The sequence below is a fragment of the Megachile rotundata genome, chromosome 14 (genome assembly GCF_050947335.1).
Source record: "Megachile rotundata isolate GNS110a chromosome 14, iyMegRotu1, whole genome shotgun sequence".
Taxonomy (NCBI): Eukaryota; Metazoa; Arthropoda; class Insecta; order Hymenoptera; family Megachilidae; genus Megachile; species Megachile rotundata.
The window spans coordinates 4,165,663-4,181,480 of NC_134996.1; the positions used below are offsets into that span (position 1 = coordinate 4,165,663).

Below are 15,818 nucleotides of genomic sequence, written 5' to 3' on the forward strand. Positions count from 1 at the left end.
CTCCCTTCGTCCTTTTCATTTGATCCCTCGCACGTTAATCGACTTCCACCCTATTTTCCTCTCTCTCTCTCTCGCTCTCTCTCTGTTACAGTGTTGGCCACTGGTGTCTCACTGAAGAGAGAGAGGGGTTGGCCCGCAAGGTCAGGCAGCGAGTTCCAGCTGCCCTGCTGGATGCCTCCGCCCTAGCAACCCTCTGAGCCGCGGAATGCTCGTGCAGGGGTGATGGGCGGTGGTGCCGGTGTGGTGGTGGTGATGGTGGTGGTGACACTGGTGTTGACCATCGGTACCGTACGTTTAACTGGGGACCGCTTGTCGTTCCCAACTGTACAGATGCCTCCATTGTGGCAAGTCGGTCAGTAACCGATGGAATTGTACGAGATCGTGCTATCGTCCTGGAATTATCTCTGACCGTTGTTGTAACTGCGTGTTAGCGGTTTAAAGATGACCTGAATGTCCGTTCAGGTTCTACCATATCCACGTAAGGAAAGTGCTCTCCAGATTCAATCGATTTGACGTAGCATTGTTTCCCGAGACGCGCGATCGAAGGTCGTTCGAGTAGCTGAAAATCCTCGAGATTGGTGTTAGGAGCTGTTGCGTAGAAATAACCTTCGAAAGCGCCGTGTACAGTCACGGCGATGTAATTATAACTCTCGAACATAATCGAACTCGAGGCGACGAGGTGTACCGGCTGCAGCTAGATAGCCGGTCAGGTGTCTTGTTGTTTCAGTTTTCGCATTTTCGCATCGACTCAAAGTGCTTCGAGTGAAATCGATTCGTGCGAGGATACCTCTTCTGCCGATCGAGTTGCTAGCTTGCGGGAAAAGTTTCGTGGTTTAAAGGACGAAACAAAGGCTGGAGTTTCAATGACTTCATCTCCCTGCACGGCGATCAAGAGGAGAACCGCATCACGTACGCGCGTCGTTCAATCGAAACGAAGCGTTTTGTAGTTGCTTCTCTCAGCTTGATTAGCTAATGCAGCACGAGGAAGTCGCGATAGCCACTTTGGAAGGAGGGTGGGGAAAAAGAGAAGCTTCGAAATGTATCCTGGCTGACCCAGACTCTGGTCAACCCCGTGGGCGTGCCACTTTTCCGCTTTCAGTTCGTTTTAACCGCTCGTGCTTTCTTTTCGAAAGGTGTTCCACGTACGATCGATCCGCGAGCCACTGTGCAAGAGATGCACGTGTGTTTGCATCGATAATTTCAGGGTGAAAGGGACTTCGCCTCTGCTCGGTTCAGAGGGTATTTTTGCTCAGATCCTCCATGCGATTAAACGCTCGTATCGCGGTTTCAATCTCGTCTGCCCTCGTGGAAGGTAGCTGGGAACGTGTACAGTCTTGGTCTGCAGTGTTTTCTGAAATATCCGCGAAACTGCAGCAAGATGTTTGGGTGTGTATCGACGGTCTGGGCTAGACTTCGCTAGGTATGATTTACTCGAATGATTTCCTGCAACTTCCAGACGTTACGGACATTTTCTCGTTCAATTTACTTTCGTCCAAGCGAACCACTGCTCCATCGACTTTGTGCACGACGAAACGCGATTAAGCGTGGACTCGCGAATGAAACGAGACATTGATTTATGTTGCTGATCCCCGTGCTGACACGTTCAGTGTTTTCGCTCGGATAAGATGACATCCAATGGGCTGGCTCGTTCACCTCGAACGATGACAAAAACACGGAACGACCCCGTTGAAGCGATGTTCACGGTTGACACGAAGCCGTGAACGACTTTTTCTTCAACAACGCTCGATGATCGGAAAATTTTTCTTTAATCCAAAAGTGACTAAGCTGAATCTTTTCATATTCAACTTCATTCGCATTTTCGTGAAATTTAAGTTATGATTTTGGACATTTTAGATGTGTTACAGATATGAGCGTACAATTTTAACAGATGCATTGATTACGTACTTGGGTACAACGTAGGCTTCCATTAGCGATTTGGAACTTTGAAACGGTGTCCTTTGCGATGGACCTTCGGTTGTTCAAGTCCTGTACACTTTAGGTTTCTCTTAGTTAACAACACGTGTAGGGAAAGGATAGGAGGTTCTATGTAGGTTAGTTCAGTGTTGGGCAGCTGTGCCTGTGAGGACATACATAGCACATGGGCGCGTAAATGGTGTGCATTCGTAGACACTGACAGGGTGGTCAAGTTCTCAATTTGAAGATTTTTTAATTTTTATCATTTAAAATATCTAACTTCGCAAATTACCGAATTAATAGTTGCAATTCATTTTTTAAATATATCATTAAATTGGTATATAACTAAATTTAGCAAATCTTATTTAATTATCAATTTTTTAATTTCTATATTATCAGACTTCTAAGTATGAAAACTTGTTTAAAATTGTTTGAAATTTCTAAATTAAAAAATTTTAATCTTGAAAGATATGAAAGTTGGACAATTTGAAAATCTGAAATTTCTATGTTTTCAAATTTTCAAATGTCTGAATTATCAAACTTCTGAAAATTTGTAATCCTCGTTTTTCTAATTTGAAAAAATTTGGTTATTTGTAAATTTATAAGGTCACCAATGCAAAAATTTGAAAATTTGAGTATTTGAAATTTCAAAATAATAAATTCAGATTTTTCAATTGTATAAATTCGGAAATTTGAAATGACTAAACTCTTATATTTTCAAGTTTCTAAATTGCCTAATTTCCATAGTATTTTAATTACCACATTGCGAAATTTGGATATTTTATAATCTGAAAATTTGAAATACGACAAATATGTAGAGCAAGGTCAGTGTCTGTTTTACGTCTCATCGCTGTTCGCACCGCGCACGCTGTGACCTATAAGCTCTTTGATCAGGCATTTGATCTGCCCATCATTGGACTAAATCGTCCCTATGTTCTCTCTCAGTTCTTGAAATTTCTCTCGATTTTCTGGAAACCAATAAGAGTTCACCTTTCCTTACTCTTAGCCAAAGGAAGTCTTGCATTGCACTCGAGTATACACCCTTCCTTGGCCTAGGTCAATATTCACCCGACCACCTTCGTTCATTGATTAATTATGAAAGAAACTTGAAATATATAGAACAGAAATAATTATTTTTAAAGAAATTTATTACAGATCAACAGTTGTGAAGCATGTCTGCTTTGTAATTATTACTTTATCTTGATTCCTTAAATATTATTTACTCATGTATTTAAATCCCCAACGCGGGGTTAAGTTGAACGAATCGCGCAAATCGACTATCGCGAATATGATTTAGTTATTCAGACTGCTGTTTGTTCTTCATTGTTGGATGAAAGGAGAACCGAACGTGACATATGTCTGTCTGTCTACACCAGCGTAGCTCTAAATACCTAAGTATTTAATTAACTTGCTTTCGAGAAGTCTAACACACATAATGTACCTAGCCATTAGAAATTCCTAACTAGCGTGTACTAAATATTTAAGCGACGAGGAATCGAAGAGGAATATATATATACATATATATATATATATATTTATACATTTATATATATATTTACAAAAATATATATATATATACATACTGTAATATTTTTGTACTGAGCAGATTTGTGAAATAAATAACGATGATTTAAGACAAATTACAACCGTGGACCACGGATGTGTATACTTTATCGTATGCGCGGATTATCGCTCGATACCGTTGCAAACACCTCGACTCGGGGCTATCTTTTTTCTGTTTCTTTTTCCTTTTTTTTCGGGAGGGGGTGAGGGTTGAAGGAAAAGGGGGAAAAAGGAAAGAAGGAGACAAAGAAGAAAAAAAATGAAACAAGGGGGATGTGTGCTTCGTGGTCGGTGCGCTTCGACGCGCAGCTGATACACGCGAGAATTGTTCTGCCGGTGGACCGTGATGTTTTACGGAAAAGCCAAGTTTTTTTTTCTCTCTGGGACAAAGAAAAAATAAAAGAGGAGATTCTCGTTTCAGTCGGGGTACGTCTCGTCTCGGACACGTATCGTCTCTTCTCGAATTCGAACGGCTGCTTTTCCCTTCCGTGTTTTCAGTGTCTATTAATCTCACATCTCTCTCGCTCATCACGCATATGTATCTACGTGCCTCTATCTCTCTCTTTCTTTCTTCCTTCCCACTCTGTGTACCCGGGAACAGTTATTGTATATGCCTTTGTCATTCACCTGAGAGAGGAAAACACGCAGTATGTAACCGTGTAACCAGCAACTCACGCTAATGCATATTACCAGCAGAGAGTCTAACAAAGTCTAACAAAGAGGATCCTACACACTAACAAAAGGTATTATTTTATTTATAATCGGGTGTGCGTTCGCAAAAAACTGGCCTCGTAACAGGTGGTGCAGTTAAAAATCATATGATTTGTGTGTTACACGCGGCGACCTAAAGTTATGATTTCATTTTATCAAGATTCATTTTATTAACGACGAAACCTCAGGTGAGATGTTTATTTAAAGTAGTGTCCACGATATAATAAAATTTTATTAGTAATAATATAATTTTATTTGAAATCGTATAATTTGTAGATTTGTTGTATAATTTTTTATCATTTTTTTGTAGGAACAAATATGGTGTTTAAAAATATACCATTGCGTGTGCTGTTGAATCAGCAATTCTATGTAAATGATGTAAACAGTATGATAATAAGTCTAATAATAAGTTGTTCATCGTCTAACATAGAATATTTATGATAGCTTAATTTTTATCTGACTGATGTACAAATAAATCATGATTTGCAAAAAGCGGATTTTTGGGTTAAAAGTGTTGTACATTCATATTTTTTTAGACGAAAAAATTCTACGTCAAACGATAGCCAATTTAGATTTATTTAATAACCTATTATTAAAATTGATCACGTACACGGTTCAACCATGACGGTACGCATGATGGTATATTTTTGGCTATCGTGTTTGTTTGTGACATACAAATGCGAGGAAAAATTGGAAAGAAATTTTTTGTTATGCTATTCACGTATCTCTTTGTTTTTATTAAAAATTCTGAACAATGAAAGTATTTTTGGAATGTACAGACAAATTATTAAAAAACTAGTACATATTTGTTGAAATTACCAATGTGCTATAACCCTTCAACGTTTTAATGGTCACATGTAATCAAGGGGATCAGTGGATCTTGCAATTTCAAATTTCTTTTTACAACGAAAAACGATTATTGAGAGAATTATATGTGGAAGCTTTTGAGATAAAGTAGAATATTAAAGTAAAAATTTACATATCAAAGTCCGGAATACGTGACACCGGCTGTCAAAGTATCAGATTCGATTTCGTCAGTATTCACTTTGTGATTTTATACGGTTTTATTATTGACGGAAATTTAGAATAAATTTGTGTATGAAATTGTGCATTAAATATGGAGATACAAGATTTGTTCAAATTTGATTCTGTCCAGCTTTTTTGCGATTTTATTTCATTCTATTATTGACAGAATTCTAGAATAAATTTGTATATGAAACAGTAGATACATATGTTAAATGTGAAGATACGAGGTGTGTATCAATTTGATTTTACAAAGATTTATTTTATCATTTTATTATTTTGCATATTCAGTTACGTAATGTCACGTAGTAAAATTGAACGAGTTGTTTATTATTATTCTTTTTTTACAATATTGTGCATTACAAATTAATAACAAGTGAATATCCTATAAAGAGAATTTTATAGATTTTTAATTAAACCTCTGTATGCTCCATTCATTTGATCACAAATTGTAGTATGTTTGATCCACAATTCGGAGAAGGGTTAGGTTTACTAGTGCTCTAATGTACTTTCTTTACAATTAATCTTATTTTTATCCTCCATATATGTGAACCATTTATGATAGTAATCAATAACTAGAGTTGATCACTCGGAAAAGGGTTAAGTAGATCATACGAACTATTTATTTGCTAAAGTGAGTCTCGTTAATAATAAAACAGCCTGTGTGTATTCCTTCGGCCGAAGAAATAAACAGAAACAACTACAGTGTATTTACATAGATTCTGTTTAATTAAAAAGTTTAATAAAAGGAAAATTCCAGTATAAACACAGAATCGATTTTGCGTTTGCATATGATACCATATGACTCCTATTATACGACATTATACGGAGTATCTCATTTGAAGCGATCTCCTCAAATATTTCAAAAATTATCTATGATGCTGGAAAATGTTTCGGACAAAAATTAAATAGTTCCGATGGGAATAGCTGATGTTATTTGCCTTTTTTGTAGCGGAAGCGTCGACATATAAAAGTCAAGTTTGTTTTTATAACGCAACATTATGTCTTTAAAAGCAGTTATCGACGAAGCTCATCATTTCCTGTAATAAATTACTATATTCATGTCGAGAATTTATTACTTTGAGATATTTTAATTTTAATACGTCATTTAATAATTTTATAATCGAATTTCAAAATAGCTTTGTTCGTTGAAATGCTATTGTGGCAGTAACTTACTATGTGCAAACAGCTTACGTAATAATGTCTGTTTACAAACTCCTAAAAAAGTACAAACAGCTTAATTTCATAGATAGTAAATTGGACCTTGAGCATATTACTAGTTTTTTTTTATATGAGTAGAGTAATGATTTTTAAAGAATGATGAGCTACATTGGTCGATGTGTTAAAAAATACATGAAGCTGATCTTCGTATTCAACATCGAATTACATCTCGGAATTCTTTAACTCGTACCCGAAACATTTTCTGGAAACACGACTAATGTCGGAAATCTTCTAGGAGATCGCTTTCAACGGGACATTCTGTGTGATTGTACTCACCGACTGCACATTCAGTTATTCAAAAGGAGGAATATAGTTCAATATATTTTATTTTTTCGCAAAGAATGATTTGTTCCCCGTGTGCACCACCTGTTACAGAATATCCCGGTCGCCTATCTGTATGTATATAAATGTGAAAAAGGAAAAAGGTTGTACAAAGTTCTCTTGCAGCAAACGCGTCGTCGTCGATGGATCGACGCTTGAACTGTATTCCGCTGCAGACTGCGCTCCTCTCCCGCTACCTTTGAAGATCTCGCGAAATGAAAACGCGTGCGATGCCGGCCAGAAATCAGATTTTATTGAAAATCGAACTGGCTGCAGAACGTCAAAAGTTTTAACGTCTTTGAACAGTATATAGCGGCGGTAGTCGTCCCCCTTTGCCTAACGTTTTTCATCCCTCTACGTGTTCCCCTCCGTCGTTTTTCCCTTTCAACGGCTGATCGATCGCAATTCAACGAAACAACCTTTCACATTTCCCCGTGAAACGTCTGCTGTCTAGCCTATCACGCGAATATTATTTAAATTGTACGTTAATCGGGAACAGGAGGTAGCGTGGATGCAGCGGTAGATCGATACATCGACTCGCCGTAGGGTGCCTTTTAAGCTAGATTCATATTATTCGTTCAGACGTGGAACGGTTCCGTTCAGGCAAAGAATTTTGTAAGTAATATCATGAGAATGTTTATCTCTACCAGACAGGATTTCATTGGGCAAGTTAGAGTGCGTTTAGATTAAATGAGCTGATTCCCATCCCGTTTCCCATTTTGACGAAATACAGTATTCTCTTTCCACTTCGTTCACAGTTGAGTTTTCGATGCTTTCTTCTGGTCTGAATTGGAGATGAGTAACTGTGCATACGAGGGCGCATAGCTTGGATATGCATTTGAGAGATTTAGCATTTTTAGATTTACAGATTATCAAAATCCCAAATTTCCCAATTGTTCAATTCTCAAATCCTTTAGTAATACTCAATTTTTATACTCCAAGATTTACAGATTTTTTATAAAAATTGTTATATTTTTAGTTCATAAAATTCCTTAATTCCTCAATATCGAAACTATAAATTTCTCGATGCCCAAATTTCCAAATTACTGAATTTATAATTATTTAAGTTTCTGAATTTCTAAACTTTCAAATTTCTAAGTTACTCAATTTCTAACTTTTCAAATATTCAAATTATTATTAAACTCCTAAAATTTGTAATTACAAAAATTCCTAAACTTCTTTACAAATTTTTAAGTAATTAAATGTTTAAATTTTCGATATCATAATTTTTCAAGTAACTAATTTCTAAATCTCCACATTTCCAAATTACATATTTTCTAAATTTGTAAATTCCAATTTTTCAAATTACCAAACTTTTAGGGTTTTTAGTTTCTAAATTTGAAAAGTATGGAGTTTAAAAATTTGTTAATTATCGAACTATTAAATTCCGTAAAATCCAAATCAGTAAATTTGTTGATTTCTAATTTTTGAAATTACTAAATTCTTATATTTATAAATTTCGAATAATACATATTATACAGTTTTAACTAAATTTTAGAATTTCAAAATTTCCAATTTACCAAACACATTAATTTATGAATCTTGAAACTTCCAAATTAACAATATTTAAATCTTCAAACTATTAGATGTTTAAATTTAACAAATTTTTTTGTTTACAAATAACTAAATTTATAGATTTGTTAATTTTCAAAATATCAGTTTTCTAAACCCATAATCTTAAAAATTATTAAATATGTCAATTCCTAAGGCTCAAATTTCCAAATTATCAATTCTTTGAAATGCCAAATTGCCGTCTTAAATCCTTGTAATTACAAAGTTTCAAATATCGAATTACTAAATTTTCAGATTCCCAAAATTCTACATTTTTTTTTATTTTTAATGTCTACACTTTCAAATTTATGCATTATTAAATTCTCAAATGATACAGTTTCTGAATTTCCATAATCATCTATATGACTGAACTTCGAAATTTCCTAATTTTCTATTCTTTAATGTACCGTATTTTTACATTTCAGACCGTTAAAGTTTTCAAATTTTTTTATTACCAAAACTAAATCTGTAACTCTTTATATTTCTAATTTATAAAATTTTACTTTCGCCAGATTCCTATATTTTAAAACGAGAAATAGATTTAGTATCTCTCTTCTGCACATCTCATCTCTGAATACAGCTTATACTCCCCTGAATTCTTCGGTGAGTACTTGATTTGCCCGCCATTAGTCTAAACGCACCTTTACATTTCAAGCATAGACTACAACATGTGTGAAGCATAAACATATAGGTAGACAGCGCGCTCTTACAGGAGTACTGAGATTCACACCGGAAGGCAGTTATAATCCCCTACTATAGAATCTCCTCCCTTACGCGTTACATAGGTAGGGGAGGATGCGAATAGGGACGATGAGGGAATAACAAGGGTACAAGAATCTCTTCTCTAACTCACATATATATTGGAAAGAGAGGAAATGACCACGTCTATTACTCTTGTTTTCTTTCTCTCCCTCTTACGTCGACTTCAACTTTTCTCACAAAGTGCAATGTCTACTTGCGTTGTACATCATGGCTGTGGTCTGCGAATTCTTTGAAGCGTATATGAACGGATACAATTGTATGATGTTCATTAGGTTATGTTTCACTTAACAGTATAACACCTAAATAGTATCAAGTCAATACAATAATATTAATATATACGAGTATCGAATTTTTATAAATTAGATACCTTTTATAATTAAAAGAATATTTTGAAGCTGATTCGATACTACTTCGCGATATTCTGTTGTAAAATGAGCATTTATACTCGAACAGTCTTCATTTTCTCTCCTTTTCTGTAACAGTTCCAATGTTCCATTTTCGATGAAAATATATCATATGTTGGGATAGCTTTAAAACAGGTTAACGTCACTTTGTTCTAAAGCTAGAGTGTGTTTCTGATCTTGCTGCTCTGCAAATATAACTTCAATATTTTGTAACTTTAGCAGTTGGGATCATGTAACGTCAGATATAAGGCAAATACAACTTGGTAATGTTTATCCCTAAAATTTTATGTATATATTGATCTACCTCTTCATATTATAATAATTTTCAGAATAATAAACTCAAAAATAATTACTTTTTGTCGAAGTCTGAAATGATCATTTAGGACAAAATTATGTTAACCTAAATTGTTCCAACATAGTACATGCAGGAGTGAGCACGCTAGGGATCTCTGGGAAAATGGTGATGCAGAGTAAGGGAACCCTATCATTTGTCGTAGTACTCGAGAGTTATTATGTGTACTTTACACGACATACTGCATTTCAGCATACGGTTCAGTATTCATTATTTTTTATTTAATATTTAATCAGTGTTCCTAAAGACAAGTAATTCGTTTAATATTTAGTGAAATAGTTAGTGCGCTGAACTTGTCATTTATTTGTTAAATAATCAACTAGTACTAAATAAATAATAGCGCGGACTTTCGAGTATTAAGGCGATAGATAGCGTTTCTTTTCCCTACATAGCCTATTTGCCTCAGTAAAACTAGCATGCTTAGTAGCACATGTACGATATTAAAGAATGCAAATAAATAAGGCTGTAAGTGTCAACATTAAATTTCTTAGAAAAATAACTTTTCATTTAATCAAAATGTTATATATTGATAAAATACATAAAAACTTGTTTTTCGTGAAGGTTACAAAATATTTCAATAACACTTCCTATCTTAATTTACTGATATTAGTTTTCATGTTAATATAAACATTTCGTTTATATAAACGAAAAACAACTTACGAATAAAATGACACTTACGGTTTTCTTCATTCCCATTCTTCGTTAAAATTTCAATATTCAATGAAATATTTTATTTTCCTAAAAAGAATATTGAAATCATGCACAGATTTTCTTCAGTATTAAAACAACTTCCCTTTCTCATCCACTAGCTCTTTGAACAGCGTCCAATTTCCATCAGTTTTTCTCCGTTTTAGCATTCCCTTAACATAATACATACGGACATTATTTTCTTCCAATAATAAAAGATGGTAAATTTCTTAGTTATAAAAACGATAAACGGAAAATTAGGAAATAATCATAGATGCAACATTTTTCTAATGTAAATATAGTAAACAGGAAATTAATAAATGGTCAAACACAAATTTTCCAGATATAAGTGTGATAAACAGAAAATTAATAAAAAGCCATGCATGCTCCATTATTTTAGATGTAAATATGATAAATAGGAAAATAGATATAAATATCAAAACGTTTGTTTAACGTTGTCGGAACTGAATCGATGATGTAAAAATTGTGATTGTATTTATGCCTGACGGAACCATTTTGTGTCTGAACGGATACTATGAATCAATCTTCATCAAAAGGGCCAGAGAGATACTAGCCTGACATGCACACATGAACACGTACATACGTATATTTATATCAGCCATTGTACACGAAAGAGCTCAAGTGCCGCGCGTATATACTGACATGCTCGTGCTTTGGGTAACTATTAAAATGGAGTCTGTACACGCTCATTGAGCCCCCTGGAGTGGCAAGAATAAAAAGATCACCGTTCCCGTTATCGACACCGGTACACGCACCTTGAGCCACGTGCATCCACGTAGCACGGAACCGTTTAAGTCTTTGAGAAAATATTGATCAGTCTCTCTGATCAGACTTACCTCTCTCTCTCTTTCTCTCTTCCTCACTCTCGTTCTCTCTTGTTCGATCTATCTCCGTGGGATTCCATTTTTACAGATCATAGAACACCTCGGACTGAAGGCTTGCTAGCGATGGGAACGAGTTTAATGTTCACTCGAGAGTACCGATGAATTTAATGCAGGAATGGGCATCAGAATTGTCTCTCGGAGTAATGTGATATATTGCCAAGCACATAAATTAGAACGCGTCGTTCTACTTGGGAATATAACGCATTATTTTATCATTTTATTTCATAGAGTGTTTAAATTTGTAATTTATATATAATTTTGATTTTGAAATTAACGTTAATTCCGAAATTGTATAATTTTACTAAATACTATCGCAGAAGTATTAGGATGATTTAATAGTGCGTTATGTTGACTGCTTAACCCTTTCGTTACTGTGAATCGTCGTCCATTTTGAATCAAAAGATAATCGGTAGAAATTTTTTAATTGCAATAGAAGTAGAAATAATATGATCAAAGATTTATTTTTGATATATTAAATTTTTGTAGGTTGATTATTCATTTTCAAAATGGGTAGTTTTCGCCATGTCCATTAAATTGTAATGCATTATTTTCCATGGATTTGGTATTTTTGAATTTTACCATCCTAAAGTTCAAGAATTTCTAAGTTTCACAGCTTCGAAATTCCAAAGTTTGAAAACCTCCAAGTTTTAAAAATTGAAAATTCTAAAATTCTAAGAATTCAAAATTTAAATATTTTAAAATTCCAAAATCCGAAAATCCTAAAATTCGATAACTCTAAAGTTCAAACACTCTTAATTAAAATTCCAATATTCTACAGTTAAAAAAAGATAATATTTAAAATTTCGAAGTTCTACAGTCCAAAAATCTTAAATTTCCAAAAATAGCAACATTTCAAATATCTCAAAATTTGGAAATTTTTTAATTCCAATGAAATGAATTTCGAACATTTCATAATTAGTTTAAAACCAATGCATTGATAATTTTTAAATTAAATAAGTAACTGCATAAACGAATGGGAACAGTTTTCTGAAGAGATGATCGTGGCGAAAGGGTTAAAGCAAGTCATATTTTAATTTATTTATTACTCCGAGAAATTGCCCTTAATAACTTACTTCTTAGAAACACACCAGAACAATAATTTGGGATAATACGATACACTCTAATCCAAAAAATAATAATAATACACATTGATTTAACATGTTTATCATTTTGAAATTCATCTAGTTATTAATTTTATATTTAGCAAATGAAGTATTAAGATATCTAGATTTTTCTATGACATAGACTTAAATTGTAAAAATTTAATAAAGTTACTTTCAGTTGTCTAAGTAAAATCCTTTACGCAAAAATTGATAACAGATTTTTGCAGAAATTCATATTTCTCAAATATTTAACGTACGACTTAAAGTGTGAAGTATCTTCTGTAACGCATAGTATTGTATTATAATACGCAGTTCTTGTTTGTTTGGATTAGAAGAAATCATGTTTCGTGATACTGTTCTGGTACATTAATACCTAAAAGACGGGTTATGTTAAATTTAAATTATTTTAAAGAAATTTAGCGGAACCATACGTATTTTTAAAGTTGTAGCTTTATTAAATTAATTTCATTATTTATAAAATTTACGCATCAAGTGTTACTTAAGAATATTTTATTTGTATCAGACAAATGGCAAATAGAAACGACCCGTCTTCTAAGTAAGTCTTAATAGATTTTCAAACGTTGTGTGCCTATAAAACAATCAGTGTGAGTCATTTTCATATTTTATTGCATTCTCTATGCTTACTATCCTCCTATAATCAGTATAGCTTTCATTATAAAAAGAAATACATAGAGTAATAAATTTACATTCATCATAGTAAAAGTTAATTATATTAAAACTTAAATTGCAATTTGAATATAACTTTCAAACTTATATTTTCAAAATTATGTCCCTTAGATGTGCATTTTATCTAAATCATTTTGCATTGAAAAATATACATTTTTATGTACATGTCGGTACATTTAGATTTTGTTCATATCATTTTTAATATTCTCATGTTGTTGCTCGTGATTCGCTTATTCCCATCACTACTTGCTCCAACGCGAATCCAATCGACGAATAATAATTCCTTTTCCGTCGACCTGTACCCAATAAGTAGCTGCAGCTTTATGCTACCCAGCTTCCAAGCAGAACGTTTCACTGAACGATTCCACCGTTATATTTTACTGTATTTGAGAGAAATATGCTAAATAGAAGCAAAAGATCCTGACACTCGGTGTTCTATGTGTTTTCACGTTGGGGAGTTTGTTAACTGCATTAATCAGCTGATTTAGACACTTAGAGACTACTCCATTACGCGTTCGATTTAATTTTGTTCTTTGAATCCCTTATACGTGTACATACCGAAGATATATCTTTTTCTTAACATCTTTGTATCCCTGTTAATCCTTCCTGGCGAGAAACAATGCTTCCTTGGAATTAACAATCAATTTGATACAATGTTGAAGTTTTTTCTTTCTTCATTCTCCTTGGATGGAGTGTCTTTTTCTTTAATTTTTTTTTTAACGCAGATGTAACCAGTCCGAATTAATCTTTGGATAGCTCGCTTTGCCTACGCACAGAACTTGTAGCAAACTTGTACACGTCACCCGTCATGCATTTTCTTTGTTAATTGCACTGATTTGAAATTTGAACGACCTTTTACAGACGACTTACGCAAAAGTAAATGTGTGTTGCACTTAATCCCATTTGTACAGAGTGTCCTTTTATAACTTATACGGTATAATTATTATTCTTTATTTTTTATTTGTGTTGTAAGCAAGGAAAGTCGTCGTGACATTTAATTTTTATCATAAATTGGTATCACTGTTTCACGCAATGGAGTGTCCTCTAAGGTGTGCGATAAAAGTGATCGAATTATACAGAGTTGCACAATAAATCGCGTTCAATCGATCATGTTTTGTGAAAAAATGATTCGAGTTGATCAAGAAGAGGCTAATTTTTAATTTTCACGTTAAAAAAATTCATTTAAGAAGATGAAACAAGTTCTAAGTTTTTATATTGTGTCATTGAATAGTAATTTAGTTGTCAATTTTAAAATGCAGTCATAGTCAATGATGCGATCAAGGTCTTCGTAAGTAATAATTTCTAACAAAATACATTCAAATTTTTTAGAATTTTTTGAACAGGATAAAACTTCAACAAAACATTATTTGTTGAAATATTGTCGAGTAAAACGTAGTTTATAATTTTTTTACGATGTTACAGTTTTTTTCTTTTGTTCCTTTATTGCATTATAACTATAAAGTTCGGTACAAGTTTAGTTGCATTAATTTACTTAGAGTAGAGTCCTCATATTAACGAGAATTGTGGGATCCCACATAAAATCACGCCTGATTAAGTGCTTAATATTCAATACTACGCGTTAAACTTGATTCCATCAGTTATCGTGTTTTACAGTAGAGTCAATTTATGCATCAGAAGGTAACATTAACGCGGTTGACTGCCATGAAGGTCACCGATGATCAACACCTCAAATTTCATATAAGCAGAATAGAAGAGACAGATAAAGTTTGAAAAGAATTATTTGAACATAATAAAGTAGCAAGCTAAAAATTAATTCCTTATTTAATTCTTATGTAGAAAAGTCGACAATTTTTTATAATTGTATCATTAGGTACGGTTATTTATACGAAATAGTGAGGTTGAAAATTTTCCAGATGTTAAAATATGTAAAACTTCAATCATGACTGTACATTGACATTTTCTAAAGTGTCAATCTGTTATATTTTGAACTCGAAAATAGAACTTTTGGTAAGGTCTAGATATTTGATGTTACTTCTTGGGAGTATAAATTACAACCTTATTATATCTTAGCAGTGAATATATTTGTCGAAAATTAATAAAAGATTAACAGGTTAACCGATTAAATTATTTTATATTTTTTTGAATTATTTGAAAATGTTAAATTTGTGATGCCAGTATGAAACGCGGCACAGAACCAATGATTTTGTTTCAGCTCTCTTCTTAATCAACTCGTTTTTACAAATGATCTGCGTCCTGTCTCGAAATATCATTCCGCTTCTCTTTTTCTTTCTTCATAATCCGTTCCTTCCTTCTAAAATCTCCTCCTCGTATACTTCACGTACAACTATAATCGATCCGCTAGTCAACTCGACCCTCTCTCTCGTGCACGACACGTCGAAGAGTAACACGCGAACGACCTCTCTCTTGGGGTGGAGAAAAGAAATTCTAAGGTGAGAGACGGCTCAGGGAAGGTCTAGTATAGAGAGGAAGGGAATCAACGAGCACGTGTGTAGATACTAACGCGTGGTACTGTCGCACGGCGTATCACGTCTCCTTGATTCATAAGTGGGGAGGGTAAATTAACGGGGAATTAAAGAAGAGAGGCTCGGATGGGAGAGCCAGGAGATGGAGTCTAGAGAGGCAAGCAGAGCGA

The 15,818-nt window shown here is 33.8% G+C and overlaps 1 protein-coding gene across 13 annotated transcripts in view; it reads left to right on the plus strand.

Moving 5' to 3' along the window:
* The window catches only part of LOC100881525 (zinc finger and BTB domain-containing protein 8A), a 197,806-nt gene that overhangs the window by 33,289 nt on the left and 148,699 nt on the right, over positions 1–15,818 (plus strand). Inside the window, exon 5 of one of the 13 annotated variants that reach the window (XR_013040452.1) lies at positions 4,079–4,220. The exons of 10 other annotated variants lie outside the window; for them this stretch is intronic. Coding sequence is in view for 2 of the 3 variants with exons in the window: in XM_076539640.1 (XP_076395755.1) it covers positions 92–186 (95 nt within the window). In the remaining variant the exon portion in view is untranslated. Of the gene's footprint in view, positions 1–91; positions 3,555–4,078; positions 4,221–11,442; positions 11,532–15,818 lie in introns of those variants that run through there. 2 more of the 13 variants (XM_076539640.1, XM_076539641.1) reach the window with 2 other exon arrangements.